The 18039-nt window shown below is 51.7% G+C and overlaps 1 protein-coding gene across 1 annotated transcript; it reads left to right on the plus strand.

Moving 5' to 3' along the window:
* Nucleotides 1-1827: 1827 nt before the first annotated feature.
* On the plus strand, nt 1828-13217 carry ACKR3 (atypical chemokine receptor 3). The gene is made up of 2 exons (XM_032355269.1): nt 1828-1957; nt 11317-13217. Exon 2 carries the CDS (start codon nt 11343-11345, stop codon nt 12429-12431), a length of 1089 nt encoding a protein of 362 aa, XP_032211160.1. The 5' UTR covers nt 1828-1957; nt 11317-11342; the 3' UTR covers nt 12432-13217.
* The last annotated feature ends 4822 nt before the right edge of the window (nt 13218-18039 follow it).

The following is an 18039-nucleotide window of genomic DNA, read 5'->3' on the forward strand; positions in this document are numbered from 1 at the left end:
TGCTGGCCCCACGGCCTAAATATGATTTTTTTTTTTTTTTTTTTTTTTTACAACTACGCCGGGTGTTCCTTCTTCTTCCTGGGTGACTGCATCTCGTAGCACGTTTCTGGCCCAGGCGTGTTTTAAGAGACAGCAGGCTTAATTCAGAGCGGATTCCAGCCCGGGTCCAGCGCTTCACCCCGGCGTCCGAGCTTGCCAAGGGAGAAACGCGTTTTCCAAAGAAGAGATTGTCAAGTTCATGGGAAGAGAAAGCGAAGCGTGTGCTCTCCAGCCGGCGCGTCCCTGTCCATAGGGCTCAGACACAGGGTCACGCATAAGAAGAAACCGGGACCAGAAAGTTGTGAAAAAGCATTCTTGCCCTAAACCCTGGGCGTGCGCACACGGCTGCCGGCGGTTTCTCTTTAGCAAGATTTCTCGCCAGGCGCCTGGAGGTGGAGTTCGGGTGCGCAGCGACAGGGGGACCCGTGCGGGGCCCCGGCCAGGGCCGTGGGGGCAGAACCCCCTCCGCGAGCCAGGGGTGGGGGGCGGAGGGGAAGCGGAGCAGGTGTGCGCCTAGCGCTCGCATTTGGTGTTCCGCTGCGGGAGAAAACGGGCAGCTTTGATCTCAAAAGAGTGTTTCTTTTGTTAAGGGCTTTCTCCACGCCAGGGCCTTCTAGCCACAGGAGAGTTTGACCCTCAAACCCTCTGGGCTCGGCGTTGGGCTGTCTCCTGTTATTTTCAGCAAGTAGAAAAAGAATCTCAGAAAGTTTTAGCTGGGGAGAAAGTGGTAACATGCGGGCGCCTCCACGAGTATGCGTCCTTGGGGAACGCCAGGAGAAGCAGAAAGCAAGCCAAAAGCCAAAACGTGGCACATTAGTGTAGGGGAAAAAGCTCAGTGAGCACGCGTTTTAAAAGTGAAAGTTTAGGTCATTTGTTTCATGGTCGATTTTTCTAAATAGGGTATTCAAGGTGACTAGCCTTTGGAACACATTCTTGTGGACAGAACTTCAGCTATACACTTCTGGATGAGAATGTAGATTTCAGTAATAATAGCAATTAGTAATAATAAAGCATTTGCCAAATTCACCTCAAAAAGAAAAAAAAAAAGACTGTATCAGAAGACATTTATTATACCCCTAATGTGTGCCTGGTCTTGGGTAGGCATTTCAGAACACCAAATTGTTTAGATTTTCAAGGACTTTGGGCCTGAATCCTTTACAGATAAAAGTATTCAAATAAAATCTTACAATCTATTTCTAAAGCCCTTTCCCCCACTCTTGGGGTATATAAAACGGCGCCGATTAATCGCTCCTACCAAAACTGTTACTTCTGTTTTGGAGGAATTAACAAAGAAAACCCAGGCCAAATAAATCAACACCGAAGTTCAGAAGGTCAGAGCAATTTGTCTTGGGAACAAAGTCTTCCCTTGAGCTAAGAGGCATTCAAAGGAACTCTTGGTGGTAATGGGATTATTAAAGATATACCTGAGACCAGATAAATATTTGATGATTCTGCAAAGCTCTAGGGTTTCTCTGCCGGTTTTCTTCTGCTGACACACGTTCCCCCAGTGGGGTCCGGACCTCGTGGCTTCATTAGACCTTGCAAGTCAAGGGCGGCCGGGGTTTCCAGAGAGTGCGTTGTGGGGTGCAGAGCTGCGCGGGAAAAGACAGACCGGGGTTTACGAAAGGGGTGTGCGTGCATGAGCGCGCGTGCGCGCGCGTGTGTATGTGTGTGTGTGTGTGTGTGTGTGTGTGCGCGCGCGGCTGCACGTGTGTGTATGGGGGGGCGGCGCGGGCCGGGAGCGAGGGCGATGCAGGTTCCACAGCTGCCACCTAGAGGCGTATTCCTGCAGTGTATATAACGCGGGTCCGCCGCCCGAGAGCTCAGTCCTGCAAACTGCTCAGCCCCGAGGCTGTGAGCGCCGCAGACGCGCAGGGAGCCCTGAGCCCTGAGCCCGAGCCCGAGCCCAGCCCCGGAGGTAAGGAAACGGCTCCCCGCAGCCCTGCCTGCAAAGGAAGGCGAGGAAGGCGGGCAGGGTTTCTGTTCTCAGCTAAGCGCTCTTTTTCAGAGGCTTCTTTCTGAATCGCCCTGATGGTTGCTGAGAGTCCGCAGGTCTGGTGTCTGAAAGCCGGGGTTGCAGGCTGCATGGCTGCTTTGCAAAGCCTGTCTGCTAACTTGGGGGCTGCCCCTTTCTGCGGCAGCAAGTAAAAAGGCAGGTTTCCTTGAGTCACTGGTGGAAGGGACGCTCCGTGTGTGCCTGCTGGCTTTAGGAATCGGTGTTTATTTGTTGCTGTGGGCGTTGAAGCTCGGGTAAGGGGGAGGATTCAGCAAGAATGCAGACTGTCGGTTCTGCTTGCTCCCAGTTGGCATAGGGAACCGCCTGGCACCACGGCTGACCTCTTTCACGGGGAGATCAGTCGGGACATAGATGGACTTGCCAGGAAATAAGCAATTGCTGAACGATGTGAACTTTAGGAGGGGGCATCCTTGAGTGAAGCAGGGTACTGTGCTGAGAATCTTTTGTGAGTCCAGAATGTATTGGAATTCGGGGCTTTGCGGGATTCCCGGCTCCTGTAAACCCAGAAGCTGGAAGGGCGAATGTTAATTCAGCTCCGTGTTTGTGGCTTTGACTGCATCCTTGCTAATCTGAGTATTTATTGTGCTCTTGGAAGGTAAGTCCAACTTCAGTTAGGAAAAACAAAACAAAACAAAACAAAAAAAGCACACACCCAAGTCCAGGATTTTGTAATTTAAAATATACCCTTCAGGTAAAGCATGACTTTTGTTCAGTTCTGTTAGCAAGCATAAAGATTCAAGGGGTGACTGACAGTGAGAGCTTTGGAGTGAGGTCAGGGGTGGGTGGTTAGCCAAGACTTGTAACTTCCAGGGAGAATGAGAAGTTGTAAAAGTCAGACTAGCTGTCTCCCTGCCTCTCCCTCCTTCTTTCTGTCTCTCTTCCTTTCTCTTCTCTTCTCTCTCCTTCCCTTTTCTTTTTCCTTTTCCTTCTCTCTCTCTCTCTCTCTCTCTCTCAATTCACTTGCTCACAACAGGGTCATTAGGTTTTCCAGAAGTGGAAGCGGGTCCCCTGACATGGTTTATAGCTCTTTGAAGCTCTTTGGTGTGCTGACATGCCCTGAAACTTCATTCTGCAGAATCTCAATGTGGTAACTTTTTCTTTTCTCTTTAAACGCAGATGCTGCCTTTGTGTCCTTTTATTTATTCCAGGAAAATGTGGAGATCAAATAGGCTTGCCTAGAAAAGAAAGTGGAGGCTGCCCCGGTCTGTCCTTTACTTTCTGTAGCTTTTAAATGGATAAACTGCCTGTCGTTCCTCGCATCAGCACGAGTTTCCCCAGATGCAAAGCCTTTCTCTAAAGCAAAGTTGCACAGGGGAGCTCTAGCTTGGAAACAATTTGCTCTTTTTCCCCCTTCTCTGCCATAAACACTTGAATGTGCGCACAGCCTCCTGGGGATTGGAGGAGGGGGGCGTGTGGAAGAGCAAAAGAAAATTGAGAAATGCCTGTATTTTGCTGCCTGTCCATTTTTAAAAAGGGGCACGCATTGCAATCATAGTTTTAAAAAAGTTCCAGAGAGTATAGCCAGGGCAGCATGCCGGGGCTTCACTAAGTCAGGACTTTGGAGGTGAGTTTTTCCCTTATTAACAGCAAGTCCTGGGAGAATTGAGAAGGTATTATGGTTTCTAATCAGACCCAGAATAGGCAGAGTATAGGCTTTCTGGATGAAAAAAAAAAAAAAAAATCCAAACAAAAAAACCTCCTTCATCAGGAACAGTGGCTTTTTGTGCGATCATCTAGGGAGAGGGGCTCCTGTTTTCGGGGAGGTGTGAGGGAGCTGGCTGAAGTTACTCAGACCTGAGACCAGCCGACCGTCATTCTAGAAAGCCTAAGAGTAAACTACGGAGGAGAAAAACCATCGAGACTTCAGGCCTTTAGATTTTTCTCAGTGGTTTTTGCCAGGCACAAAGGAATTTGGAACTAAAAAGAACTTAGCTTTACTTTTAGGAACAAGAACAGTGTTAGAACGCCTTGCTAGTTGAGTTCCATGCATGTAGGTAGAGTTTAGAAAGAAACCCAAGGCTGACTCACACCAAGTGTTTTTCAAGTCCAGAAAATTATAGCCCTGGGACACACATTTCTATTAAAGTAAAAACAAACAAGCAAGAAAGAGAGAGAGAGAGAAAGGAGAGGGAGAGAAGAAAAGAAAAGGGAAAAGGGGGGATTATCTGATTTTGAATACTTGATGGTTTTCTGCAGGGCATATTTGATTTTTTTTTTTTTTTAACCTAAGGATCGACTAATTTAGAATTGGGGGGAAAAAAGTAGGTGCTTTCCTTGTTAAAGTAATGAGGGGATTGCATATTTTTATGGTGAATGTTTTGCTGAACCACAGGTAGGTTTGGGAGCTGACTCGGTTTTGTTCTAAGCGCTCCCAGGGTGGAGGGACTAAAAAGTGACTCAGGTGGCTTTAGACCACCTTTGGGTAAGGGACAGCTAAAGGACTGTATGTACATCGGGATAGCCAGCATCTTTGAATTTTCTTATGGTAACAGATACCTTTGTGGGGATCATCCCTGAGTTTTATGAGAAGAGGCCAAGATGGAGTAGCCTTCTCCTGGGAGCCCTATTGTGTCTGGCCCAGAGCCTGGCTGACCTCCCACTGCCTCATCCAGGTCCTGAGCTGGGTGGGAATGAGGGCTCTGGTTACAGGGGGCTAACCCAGCCGGCAGCTTTGTGACGGGGATCTCTGGCTCTGCCTTTCTGGGCACAGCATTGCTTTCCCGTGGGCAGCTGAGCACAATAGACCAGATTGGGTTTCTGCACGTGGGGTTCTATTTCTCCCCCAAATACTTCAAAGTGGGCGAGGATGCCCCAACCCGTGCGTTAACGGGAAGTACATTGAGAACCCCAGCGATAGGTGACCTCCTTCTGAATCAGGATAGGGAGTTTTTATTTTTCTCTTTGACTCTCTATTATTTTTGAGTTTTCTAATGAATTATAGCAGTTCCCTACTTGTGTAAAATAAGTTGCTCTCAAGACAGCCTTGTTTCTGTTTGCTTGGCACTGGGGGACAGACTAGTCCCCGATCTGCTGACAGCCCTAGCAGATGGCTGCAGGGAGTCTGCTGAAGCTGAAGCCTCTCTGGTCTTTCCTGTAGATATAATGCAGCATCAGTAAAAAAACAAGAACAAAAACAAACAGCAACAACAAACACACACATAAAAACCAACCCCTGCCCCCCACAAAACCCTGACCCCAATGATGTACAATCAATCGCCTAATGATTTTTTAGATGTAGTGTAGGTTCTCCTCACCTGAACCGCATGCCAGCTAGCGTGGAAGGTGTGGGACTCTGGCAAGGAGGCCAGAGCGTGCCTCCCCTGGGGGAAGCCCCTGGAGAAGTGGGGGAAGTGCGGAGAGCAGCTGTGTGCCACAGACCAAGATGAGCGCGTCTCTTCTCCTGGCCTGGGCTCGCTCTGAAGGTCACAGCAGTGAGAAGCCAGTCGAGCGATCTTGTCTGAACAGCACTGAATGGTTCTGTGAAATTCCCTCCTGGAAGGACATAGATCCCAAATTGCAGAAAACCAATAAAAAAAGGTCACCTGGAAAAAAAAAAAAAAGGTCACCTGGAGGCAGAGATCCTAAGGAGCCCCAGCGGCTAGAGGGCCCCTAACTGTCCAAGCTGGTGCTCAGCCTCGACCTGGCGGGTGTAACCTCATCTGCACCACTGGGGCCTGGGCAGGAGCACCTTCCTCCAGCCTGTTAGCACCCTGTCACCACAGCTGGCCTTTAACTGCCTGCCGTCGACCTGGTTTGTGTCATCTCTGACCCCCCCCCCCCCCCCAGCCTTTTCTGTTGCAACCTGCTTCCTTGCTCACAATATCTCCTGCCTCCTGCATGGGCAGGCCCAGCCTGACTCCCCCGCTCCCCCCACCCCTCCCTCTGACTCCGGTCACCAGCTTTCCTTTGTGGGGAGCTTGGCTTCAGTCCGATTCAGTGACCCCTTTATGATATTTCATTGATCATCTTACCCATCCATTTCTCCTTGAAGGCCTCCATAAGCCACTTGAGTGGAAATCCCTCACCCTCCCGCTCTGGGGGCCACTCACCACCACCCTGCTGCCTTCTTGCCCTTGTCGGTTGGCTGGTGAGTTCTTGGGGGATGGGCCACGGTGATCCCTGTCTATTAGCCTTGGAGCAGTGCCCCTCACAGAGGAGGTTCCACAAACATTCGGGGGCATGAAAAGGCTGATGTCTGTCTCAGCTTGATGAGGGGTGCAGAAAAGTGTCTTCTGGACTCCTGCTCCCGGGATGGCCTCAGACCCCTGGTCTTGGTGGAGCCTGATATCACTGCTGACTGGGAGCGCCCCAAACACCCGCCTCGGGCTGGCTATGGGGCCCGAGGATGAAGACGTGGGGGTGAGGAGCTTGGGCAGGAAGAATGTGGCGCGACACACCCTGGAGATGTGGGTCCTAGTTGGGGCCGGGGTGGGAGAAACGGGACACTTTCGCTGGGAAAGGAGTGGCTAAAGGGTCGAGAAGACCCTTGGTCTTGGTCTTGGTCGAGAAGACTCTTCCCGGTCTGTGATGGGGATTTGCAAACACGCTGAAGGCCATTTTGGGGAGAGCAGCCAGATGCTTGAACACTTGGCAGGCTCCGTCACAGAGGGACTGACTCTGGGCCAGAGAGAGGGCCTGTTCTCTGCAGGCCGACTGCCACCCCGTGCAGACCAAGCTTGGGGACGTCTAAATCTGGCCTGACTGCCAGCTCCCTGGGTGAGCTCAGGCCACCATTTGGAGCAGTGACATGTTGCCTGCCAGTTGCTGTAGTTCACTCGTGGGGATACTCGGTTGATGAATAAGGAGGCTGAGAAGTGGGAGGCTCATCTCCCAGAAAAGTTCTCCCATTGATTCCCCAATGGCCTTCTGCCATTGGGAATTTGGGTGGTGGACGAGTCCCTTTGCAGACAGCAGGCCGGTGGGGAGGACCGGCCAGATGCTGGGTCCGCTGGAGGCCATAGGAAACGTCCCTTCCTGTCCTGGTGGAAGTGGGATGCTCCCTGCATACGGGGGTGGGAAAAGGTCCACAGCACGTGGCTACTGTAGGGAGGGGGTCAGAGAGAGCACGGGGAGTGCGGGGAGAAGGGAGCAGACGGGGACAGGTCCAGTTCTCTGCCCTCAGTTGGGTGTCTGGGCTCTAGCGCAATGGAACTCGCACCACCCATGTCTTGTGAAACATCCCTCCATCACAATGTACTTAATTCTTGATGTCAGATTTCAAATAATACAGAAGTTTATGGGGTGAAATTTACAGTCCCCTCTTGGGCCTCCACCCTACCCTGCCTGCCCAAAGCTTTCTTCTTGAAGGTCTTTTTTCTATGCCTCAGTGCATGTGTATTTATATAAAGCTGCTCCTCCTTTGGCTCTGGTTTTTCTGTCCCTGAGGTCATTCTCGGTGTGTCTATCTGCCTCTGGCCTCTCCCTTCAGGTATGCTCAAATGTTCTGTCTTCACAAAAACAGATGCCCCCATCTTCTTACGGCTACAGTGGATATACCCTACTTGATCAAACCATCCCTCTCCCGATGGACATCGAAGTTGCCTCCAGTAAACATACCTGCGGGGATAGTTGGGGACAGCTGGGGACACAGGAATCTTTAGAGAGGTGAAATGTGTGAACTTGTAAAATCAAAAAGCGGTAGAAAATTCAAAGCCCTGTTTTTTTTCCTTCTGTCAGGACCTTTTAGGCAGATGCCTTACCACTTCGTTGCAAGAGGGTCTCATCCTCCTGCCTGCATTGGTAGGGGGCGGCTCCGAGCCCTCAGGAAGGCAGGCAGTGTTGACTCTGAAAGGCGTTCCTGAGCTCTGGCCCCAGGCTGGCGGGAGTGGAGGTGCTGGCTTATCCCAGCAGAGAGAGGTTGGTCCCAGTGGGAAGAAGGGTCTCCTCCAGGTCTGGGGCAGACCACTGTTGCCTCCCAGGAGGAACACACCAGCACCCTGGCCCAGAGGCCTGGCCACTTAGACGGGAGCGCGGATCCTTCCGGATGGATGCAGAATGTGGGGGGGCTGTCTGTGTACCGGCAGAGGCCATCTCCTGCTTTTGCTGGAGGGCAGCCAGAGTGCTGGTGCAGGATGCTCAGGGAGTTAAAGTGGCCCCTGTGGTCCACTGGGCCACCCCCTCCCTCCGCCAGGACAGGAAGAGAGGTTTCCCATGACGAAGTGAGCTTTGTCACCAGGCCTTTGGAAACCTGTGATCTGGGTAGACACTCTATAGCTTGCCGTACTGATGGCTCTGTAGGAGCCCTTGTGAGGATCTCAGCCAGTGACTGAGGAAGATTCCTCTTTCCAGTGGTGGCCACTTGCTGTCGCTGGAATGGCATGAAGTGGACCGATGCAGCCGCCCTCTTGGACCCAGGCTCAGGCAGACAGGCTTCTGCTGCAGGCCACATGCAGCATCCATGCAGACTGTCTTTGTCAAGTCATAGTCTTTCCTGGAAACAGCCCTGGATTGTTTCCAAAACCAAATGCGGGAAAAATACCAAAAGGACAGGGGGCTAAGCTGTTGTGAGTCCCGTTTCCCTCTTTAGTCCCCTGTTGGGATTTGCAGGGAGTTTGAGGACCACAATTTGTTTCATCTCCTCTCTGTGCCTCCTTCCTTCTCTTGACCACGAAGGCCTCCTGCCCTGGGAGGAAGGGATACCAGGGGGTCCCTCTGGGGGAGGTGGTGGTCCGGGCACAGGCCTCGGGCTTCAGCTTCTGGGCTGATGGTTGGTGGGAGATAAGTGATCGGGGCCCAGCTGGCTTTCATGCTCAAGCCAGGAGCTTTGGAGCCTCTGCTCTCCACGTCAGCCCTGGCTGGAAGAGTCTCACTGGGCCCCCCAAGGGAGGGGAGAGGGCTGCTGGAGGGGAGCCTTGCCCTGCGAGCAAGAAATGCTTCTGGCTCAAAGGACCACTGATCGCTGAGTCGGGTTTTCATTGCCCAGAGGGCAGAGGTGGAAACCAAGGATGGAGCCGAGCCCTCTCCCACCATGGCTGGAGCTCCGGGAATAGCAACAGTTGGCAGCCCGAGAGAGTGGGTCCCGACACCTTGACCTGGTAATTTCCAAAAAGGTGGAGTAATTTCCAAAAAGGTGAGAGGCAGGGGACTTCTCGTAGGCCTTATTTCTTCCTTTCTGGCCCTGTGGACAGCCCCATGGATGGCCCCATGGACTGCCTGGACCTTGGGCTCTGTGACTTCCAAGCACAGCACCCTGAGGCCAGTCCAGTGGGTTGGGGAGTCCTGGCTCCTCAAAGGTGTTCTCTGTTGTCCCTTGTCCCCACATCCTTTAGGGGCCTCAAGTTGCCTCTTAGGACAGAGTGGTCCAAAGTCTCAGAATGTGAGGATTTTGTCCTGAACATGGTCTTGCTGAGTCTCCCTGGGTGCTCCCTGTGCTTGTGTGGTCTGTCTGATCTGGCCCAAGTTGCTGGTCGTAGGGCATAGGAATCCTCCTGCTGGGGTGCTCCGAGGACCACCAGGCTCTCCGGCTGTGGGCCTTGCCTCTGCCAGCTCCTCCTGGGCTGCCCAGCGTTCTCCCCTCGGCAGTAGGGACACGGGAACCTGCTTAGATCACCGGGAGAGGGACAGAAGACTGCAGGTGGTCTCTGCTAACTGAGATTTAAGATGAGGTCACCTGCTGTTAGTTTTGAAACTAAGGAGTGGGTCCTGGGAGGCATCAGGGATGTCTAACCCATCAGGGATGCTGTTCATTTATTCTGAAGGTAAAGCTATCAAGCTGCCTGTCTCTGCTCACTCCTGCGTCTCCCTCCAGGAAGGGACATGTATTCCTTAGGCAGTAAGAGGCGGTTTCAATGTGGAGTGAAAAGGGGGGCTGTGCATTTTGCCAAAAGGATGGGGGAGGGGTGGGGTTGTGACTTACAGAGCATCTGCTATGCGCTACATTCTGGAGTGGGTCCCTTTGTTCTTGGGTGCCTCTGTGAGATGGTGCTGGTGTCTCAAGAATGCAGCCCAAGATAGGTTAGCAAGTCAAGTTAAACAGCAATGTGGAAGGAATCAGAATTCCTACCCGAGAAGGTCTAGTCTCAGAATGGGTGCTTTTCCCAGCTACGTGTCTGCATACTGTTAGCGTAGCCACCTGAGTGCTGACCCGTGGACCAGGATCACCCATCTTCCTGTGTGACCTGGGGTCCACTTTGGATGAACTTAGCACAGAAGCTCGACTGGGGTCAGTCATTAGCTATGACCCGTGAAAAGGAAGGACAACCATCTTCCCATGTGAGGTCACTCCTAGCAGGATACCCCTGTTCCCAGGGTCACCCAGTGGGCAGCCGACCCAGGACCATGTCCTGCAGGGATTTCAAGGCCCTCGAATGGGTGGGGCATCAGTAGAAAACCCTACCGGGAACTCTTCTAGCTGGGGCGTTTGAGGAGAAATCATCATTTCTAGGTGCCGTGGTGGTACTTTGGAGCTGAAATCTCTGTGGACAATAAAACGGTGACAGTTCAGAGTGTTGGCCTTAGGTCAAGTCAGCAGGAAAGAAAGTTGAGAAATTGCCCGCCCCCCACCCCAGAAGTGCAGCAGGTGGTGACTTTTGTGCTCTGGGTCTTGGCCCAAGTTGCTCTTGAAGTAGTTGGATAAACTACTTCTTTAGAAGGGGAAAGTAGGCGCTGGACAGCTGGGTGGCTGCCCTTCGTTGAAGACCCGAGATCTCTGCAGGTTTGGGGTGTAATCAAGCTGTGGGGGTCGCACACCTGTGGTCTTCATGGCTGTACACTGAAGGTGGCCCAAGACCCAGGTTTCCATGTGCATTCTGCAGAAGGTAAAATGCACCAAGTCCCATTTTTGATGCACACTGGGAAGGGAATCTCAAGCGTACTCATTAGGACACCAGAGTAGGATACTTATAATACAGCAGTGCTAGGAACAGTGGACTCTGCTGTCCTTTGGGACATGGGGGAGAATGGCGCCACTGTCCTCTACTAAGACTGAGCGAGTGGCCAGTGTTGCCCTGGCTGTCAGATGTTTCTTGGGCCCCCGGAGTACACCGATCTCACACTGTGGGTCTAGCCAGGCTGGTGATGCCTGGGAACACCGCCATTCAAAGACAGAGAAAGCAGGCGCTCTTCTTGTTTAGGCACCATGCAAACTTAGATACCGGGCCTGTTTTTTGTTGTGCGGAGCTCTGCTGGGCTGTTTCCTTTTCTTTTGTTGGGAAGACACCACCGAGTATGCGGAGCGCTGGAAAAGCGCCTTGACCGGGCCTCCGGTGTGTCCTAATGAAGCCACTTTTCCATTGCATTCTCTCTGTTTGATCTCTGCGCAGGCCGTTTGCTTGCTGCCCGCAGCGCCATGGACCTGCACCTCTTTGACTACTCAGAGCCAGGGAACTTCTCCGACATGAGCTGGCCATGCAACAGCAGTGACTGCATTGTCGTTGACACGGTGCTGTGTCCCAACATGCCCAACAAAGGGGTGCTGCTGTACACGTTGTCCTTCATCTACATCTTCATCTTCGTGATCGGCATGATCGCCAACTCTGTGGTGGTCTGGGTGAACATCCAGGCCAAGACCACTGGCTACGACACACACTGCTACATCCTCAACCTGGCCATCGCCGACCTGTGGGTGGTGGTCACCATCCCCGTCTGGGTGGTCAGCCTCGTGCAGCATAACCAGTGGCCCATGGGAGAGCTCACGTGCAAGGTCACCCACCTCATCTTCTCCATCAACCTGTTCGGCAGCATCTTCTTCCTCACGTGCATGAGCGTGGACCGCTACCTCTCCATCACCTACTTTGCCAACACCTCGAGCCGCAGGAAGAAGGTGGTCCGCCGTGTTGTCTGCGTGCTGGTGTGGCTCCTGGCTTTCTGCGTGTCCCTGCCAGACACCTACTACCTGAAGACCATCACGTCGGCGTCTAACAACGAGACCTACTGCCGCTCCTTCTACCCCGAGCACAGTGTCAAGGAGTGGCTCATTAGCATGGAGCTGGTCTCTGTGGTCTTGGGCTTCGCTATCCCCTTCTGCATCATTGCCATCTTCTACTGCCTGCTGGCCCGTGCCCTCACCGCTTCCAGTGACCAGGAGAGGCAGACCAGCCGCAAGATCATCTTTTCCTACGTGGTGGTCTTCCTTGTGTGCTGGCTGCCCTACCACGTGGTGGTACTCCTGGACATCTTCTCCATCCTCCACTACATCCCCTTCACCTGCCAGCTAGAGAACTTCCTCTTCACCGCTCTGCACGTCACTCAGTGCCTGTCGCTGGTGCACTGCTGTGTCAATCCTGTGCTCTACAGCTTTATCAATCGTAACTACAGGTACGAGCTGATGAAGGCCTTCATCTTCAAGTACTCGGCCAAGACAGGCCTCACCAAGCTCATCGATGCCTCTAGGGTGTCAGAAACAGAGTACTCTGCCTTGGAGCAGAATACCAAGTGACACGCTCTGTGGGGTCTCGGGGACAAGTGTGTTGCTTTCTCCACGGCACTGGCTTGCATCGTTCCCCAGAGTAAAGCAAGGTGGCTTTGGGGCTTGAGGCTGGAGTCATGAGGAGAGGGGAGCGGGTGCCACCGAGCATCCTTCCCCTTTTTCTCAGGCGGTCGCGGTGGCTGTCACGGCTCTGTGCGTGCGTCCTGCCGTGTGCAAGGCCCATCACGTGTCCAAGTCTGCCGCAGGGCAGGCTAGCCTGCACTTCTGTACAATAAGACGTTCTGTGTTCCCTGGAGGTTTTATATGGTGATTTGTATTTAAATCTTAAGACTTTATTTTCTCATTATTGGTGTACCTTATAAATGTATTTGAAAGTTTAAATATATTTTAAATATTGTACGGGAGCTATAACGCGGACATATATCCAGAGTGTTGTAGTTTTAAGGCTAGTTTGATTTCAGTTTTGACTAAGGATGACATTAATTGTTAGCTGTTTTGAAATTTTATATATATATATATACATATATATATATAAATCTATAAATCTATGCCAGTCCTGGCTGAAATGTTTTATTTACGATAGTTTTCTATCTGTGTGGTGCTCTGTACTGGCATGGGATACGGAACAGGAAAGACTCTGTAAAAACAGTTTGTGATATTCATAGTTTTGTAAAGTTACCTTAAAAAAGCAAAACGGGGCAGACCTGTTCCAGGCTGCAACACTGTGCACAAAATGAACAGTCTCATTTTGGAGAATTCTCTCAATTTGTAAGTTATTATTTTTTTTTAAATAAAGATTTGTTTTCCTAAAAAGGCATCCAAGTGTCTATGTTAAAACCATGTTTGGCATTCAGGTAGCGTGTGTGATAAGAATAGTACAAATCTATACTGCATGTCAGCTTGACCTAATATGCTTAAGGAAAGAGCACTACTGTAAAAGCAAAACCCAAGGGGTTAACGGATGCAATGACATAAAAGGAAAAATATTCGAGCATATTGAGGGTTTTGGTTTTTCTAAAAAAAAAAACAAACAAAAAAAACTGTCATGCAGCATATTTGCGGTAGGTGTGGTTTTCAAAGTCACCCTGGGGTAGGAAGGCTCTCTCGGTTGCTGTTGGCCCAGAGCTGATTGGGGCCCAGGACTGGGGTCATTTGTTGTTTATGCCCTTGTGTGTCCCCAGGGCCACATGTCACGACCCCTTGATGCTTCCCTGCTATGGTTCTATGGTTTAAGGTCTGTTTACTCTTTCTGTGTACAGGACAAATTCTTAATTTAAAAGATAACACCCATTAGTGTCCCTCTTCTTGAGGCCAAGCAAAGAGCAAATTATCAGCCTGTGCATTACCAAAGAAATCCACTTTACAAGAGGCTTGGAAGAAGTGTGATCGGAATGGTCCGTTCTGCTGTGCCCTCACGGATGACCTGGGGGTCCACGAGACAGAATGGTGGAGGCCTTAGCAGGTGGGTGCATCTGGGCAGGACCTGGGGGGGAGGACACGGCACCCTAAGCTGCCCTTACCACCCCCACCTCTGATGGGATTGATTTGCATGGGAGCTATTTGCCAAGACAAGAATAGACCCTGGCTGGGAGCTCTGCTCTTACCTGTGAGCTTGGAGGCTGCAACCCTACCTTTGTGCGCCTTGTCTCAACTCCTCCCAGCAGCCCAACCTCTCAGGGCCCACAGATGGAAACTGCTGCACGAGGGCTCCTGTGTCTTCAAAGGCTTACGGCTGAGAGTTCTCAAACCAGGGTTATAAATTACTCTAAATACGAGCCTGATACACGCACGGTCTCAGGTGCATATGCGCCTTGCCTTGTTCCAGACAGGATTCTGGTGGGGTAACAGTAGTGTAGCTAGTGGGACAATAGCTTAACTACAGACCAGGATCCTAGGAGCCAGGGCAAGCAAGAGTAGATGGCACAGACATTCCAAGAATCCTGCCCCAGACACGTGTTCCTGGCAATAGGAAAGGGTTGTGGTTTTCTCTGAGCTCCCTAGTGGTCTAAGTCCAGACAGAAACCTTCTCACCAAGTAGAAAATGCAAGGTGGGGCATAAGCCGTAACCTCTGCCGTGCGGCAGGTGGGATGTAAAAAGTAATTCCACCGAATTTCTATTCTGAGGACCCAGCTCTGTCAATTCAGAGATGTTCCCCACCCCTGCCCAGTTACCCTAGGATTTGGGGCAAGCTCTGGGGGAGGTGGTGATATAGGGTGGTAAGGGGTGGTCCTCACTGTCTGTTCCTGCTTTGTCCTTATGCAGGTCTCCTCCATGTTGTCATATCGCAGGGTCTCCCCTGTTGCTCCCCATGGGATACTTGGTGGACTGTCCTGGCCCTCTTCTGGTTTCTGACCACCCTTCACCCATAAGAATCACCCACCTGCCCCCTTTGCCCTGAGGGGTGGAGGGAGGGTGCTCAGATGCTGAACTGATTGCAGACAAACCATACAGCACTTCTTGCTCTGTGGATTCCCATCTCCCCCCCAACCCCCCCCCCCCCCCCCCGCCCAGGCCCCAGGATACCCCGGCTGCCTTCAGACTTCCGTGGGGTCCCTGGTGTGCAAGCTCCGTCTCAGCAATGCTACAGTGACTAAACTCTCTCTGCTCTTAGAAATCCTCTTCTCTGCCCTGCCTGGGGCTTGAGGACTTGCTCTGGTTCATCCCGGTTATCCAGGCTCCAAAGCCCTCCCTTTGATCTCTGGCTGTAAAAGCCTTCCCAGGTGCTCTGGACTGTGGCATTGTGGGTGGAGCATGGAGACACAGGTCAAGGGCTGCAGAACTCTGGGGGGTGGGGGTTGGGGGGGTGGATAATCAGTTTATTAGAAGAATTCCATTCCACCCTTGTGGATGTAGATGTGGAGTTGGGAGAAGGAGCTGTGTGCCAGGTTTTGGATAGGAGTTGGGATCTAGTGGGAAGAAGGCTGGGGCAGTAGCTCCGGGCTCTCCTCAAGTTCATTGTCCAGAGAACCCGATGCTGACATTTCTCCCTTTTGAGGTTCATTCATCTGGCATCCTTTCTGATGGGAAGAGCTTTGAAAATGCCAGCCTTGCGAGATGGTAGTGAAGCTGTTAGTAATTTCATGCATGATGGCATCTGGACCCCAGGAGGGGTGACTGGAGCTCCAGCAGAGGGTGTGGTGTGGGATGGAGAGAAAATCGACCTGGAGCCCCATCCCCACTGGAGAGAGGGGGAGTCTTCCCTGCTCTCCCGCCTCCCTCTGTCCCTGCGACCTGATGGCAGTGTGCATCAGGGAGTCCCTAGTGAATGCTTTCCACGTGTGGCAACGTGTACACAGCTTCCTCTGTCCCTGTAAGTGAAGAAGAAAAGTATTGCAACTGAAAACACCACATGTAATATCCCGCGGGCATCAAGGAATAAATCTGGATGGTCCCTGGATGATGAATTTCAGTCCTCCCAGTAGACTCAGGGCAAACTGGCATGAGACCCCCGTGGACACTTGTGTTTTCTCTTACTGGGTCACAAGAAATTCTGGAGGTCTGGAGGCAGCAGCTCGAGGATGTGGCCCATTTATGAGGCACCTGGAAATTCTGCCTCACTGGGCTTCTTCTCCCTGGGTCCAGGTGACTTTCTATCCACCTATCCACCTATTCCCAAGTCCAGCATCTCAGAACCTGGGGACCCGTGGGGAGCTGTGGATGTGCACCTGGTAGGATTGAGCGCAAGGGCTGATGAGTGCAGGAAGATCCCTGGAGTCCCCTCCTTGAGGTTTGGACTTCACTCCTGAACTGCAGGCTTGTCTCTGGGTGGATGCATGCCCCTGACGTTTCAGTCCTTCCTGGCTGATGGTTTCTGGGGGGTTAAATGCTTGAGAAGATCTGCCAGTGTCATAAAGCCCTTCCCACTCCACGTCCCAGGACCGATCTCCCAGCTCCTTACGTCGGGATGGTGCATGGATACACAGTGCCTACAAGCAACACCAAATGTTGATCCCAACAATCCTTGATACAGAATTGTAGCAGTTTGGGTAAAGCATGATAGGAAACTGACTTACTTCTTGTAGGCAGTTCGCATTCGCAACCATTCTTCAGTTTCTTGGGCTATAACCCATCCTAAGCTGGGAAGATCTGTGTATCCGACCTCTGGTGCACGCTCGCACTCGCTGGGCTTGTCGGACGGGTATGAGTGGGTTTCTGTTCACTTGTGTGTGGGTGTACCTTGCCATACCCACGGCTTCTGTCCAGATTCCTCAGGGCCCTGCTTCCCAAGGACCGAGATAAATGACCACGGGGAGGATTCTTACTGAAGGAGGGGGTGGTCCTCTGTATGGGATGGGAAGAGTGATGGGCAATTTTGGCATTTTTCTTATTTTTCGAAAGCTTCGTTTTTGTTGGCTTTTCATATGCTTATTCCCTCAGGCCTTTCCATGCAGGATTCAGAAGGGCTGCCAATCACATGTCATTTCTCCCGACGTGTTGTGGGACACGCGGGGATCATCAGGCGTTTGTCACAAGACAATGTGCCGAACGCCATGGAATGGAAAGATCTGGATTTCCACAGTTATTTCCGGAACTAAACTGATTGAAATCATTTCCTAGGTAGGTCGGAATCTTCCCTTTAACAAGTTTCAGAAGAAAGAGCAAAGAGAGCGTCATTGTGGCAATGGCATTAAATCTGCTTGGGTGACTCAGAATGTATGTTGGCACGGCAACCTATCATGGGGCGAGCGCAAACACGACGTGGCGGTGGCCGCCGCCCGTCTGAAAGAGCCCCGGGCTCCCCGAGACCATGCTGGATTTGCTTCCTTTTAGCCTTTCACATGAAAGCGTTTGAAGCTAATCTTTTCATTCCCTTTTGCAGCGCTGTAATCAATAGGAAGAACGCATTAAAGGTTTTCCCGCCGCCGCATTTCTCAGGGTCGTTGTTGAAAGTGTGGATTGTGTTTTATGCGGTCCCGTAATGAGAATTTGAATTTCGTGTGGAGCCTGAAGTGTAAATGAAAAGTCGTCAGTGGCCCAGCTGTGCCACCGATGGATGTCTTTCTCCGCAATTTATTCCACACTTGTTTCCGTTAATGTATTCATCCATCCGTGCACTGGTTCATTCAGTCTCGGATCCGACGAGCTTTGTGTAGTGCCCACCGTGTGCCAGGCACTGTGCTTGTCTTTAAAATGTCAGAGACGGCCGGGGCTTTGTTTTCCCTTTTGATAGGCTCCCAGCCTGGAAGGGGAGATGGACGATGAGACGGAGAGAAATCGTTATAGGGCAGCATGGTGAGAAGGATCCTGGTGGCCTTTTTCTGGAAATATTCAGAGCTGATGGGAGGGAGTGAACCTTTATAGAAGGAGTCAGGGAGGCTTACAAAGAAGGGTCTTCCTATCCCAGCCCAAGGACGGCCAGACACCAACAGGCAGGCCTGGGGGACATGGGGTGGGACGGCAGCCATCGGGAGAGTCACTGGGATGTGGGCACTGTTAAAAGCAATGGGTGATGGAAAAGTGACGACATCCGAGGGGTGGCCAGAAGTTAATGATTGCTGACATCATTCATCCCTGTGTGATAGGAGCTCATTTCAAAGTGGGGATTAAAGGTCTTAATGGCCACCCCCCACCCTGAGGTTGGAAAAATGAGGCTTTAGCACAAGAACTTCGGAGGAA

The sequence above is a fragment of the Mustela erminea genome, chromosome 8 (genome assembly GCF_009829155.1).
Source record: "Mustela erminea isolate mMusErm1 chromosome 8, mMusErm1.Pri, whole genome shotgun sequence".
Lineage (NCBI taxonomy): Eukaryota > Metazoa > Chordata > Mammalia > Carnivora > Mustelidae > Mustela > Mustela erminea.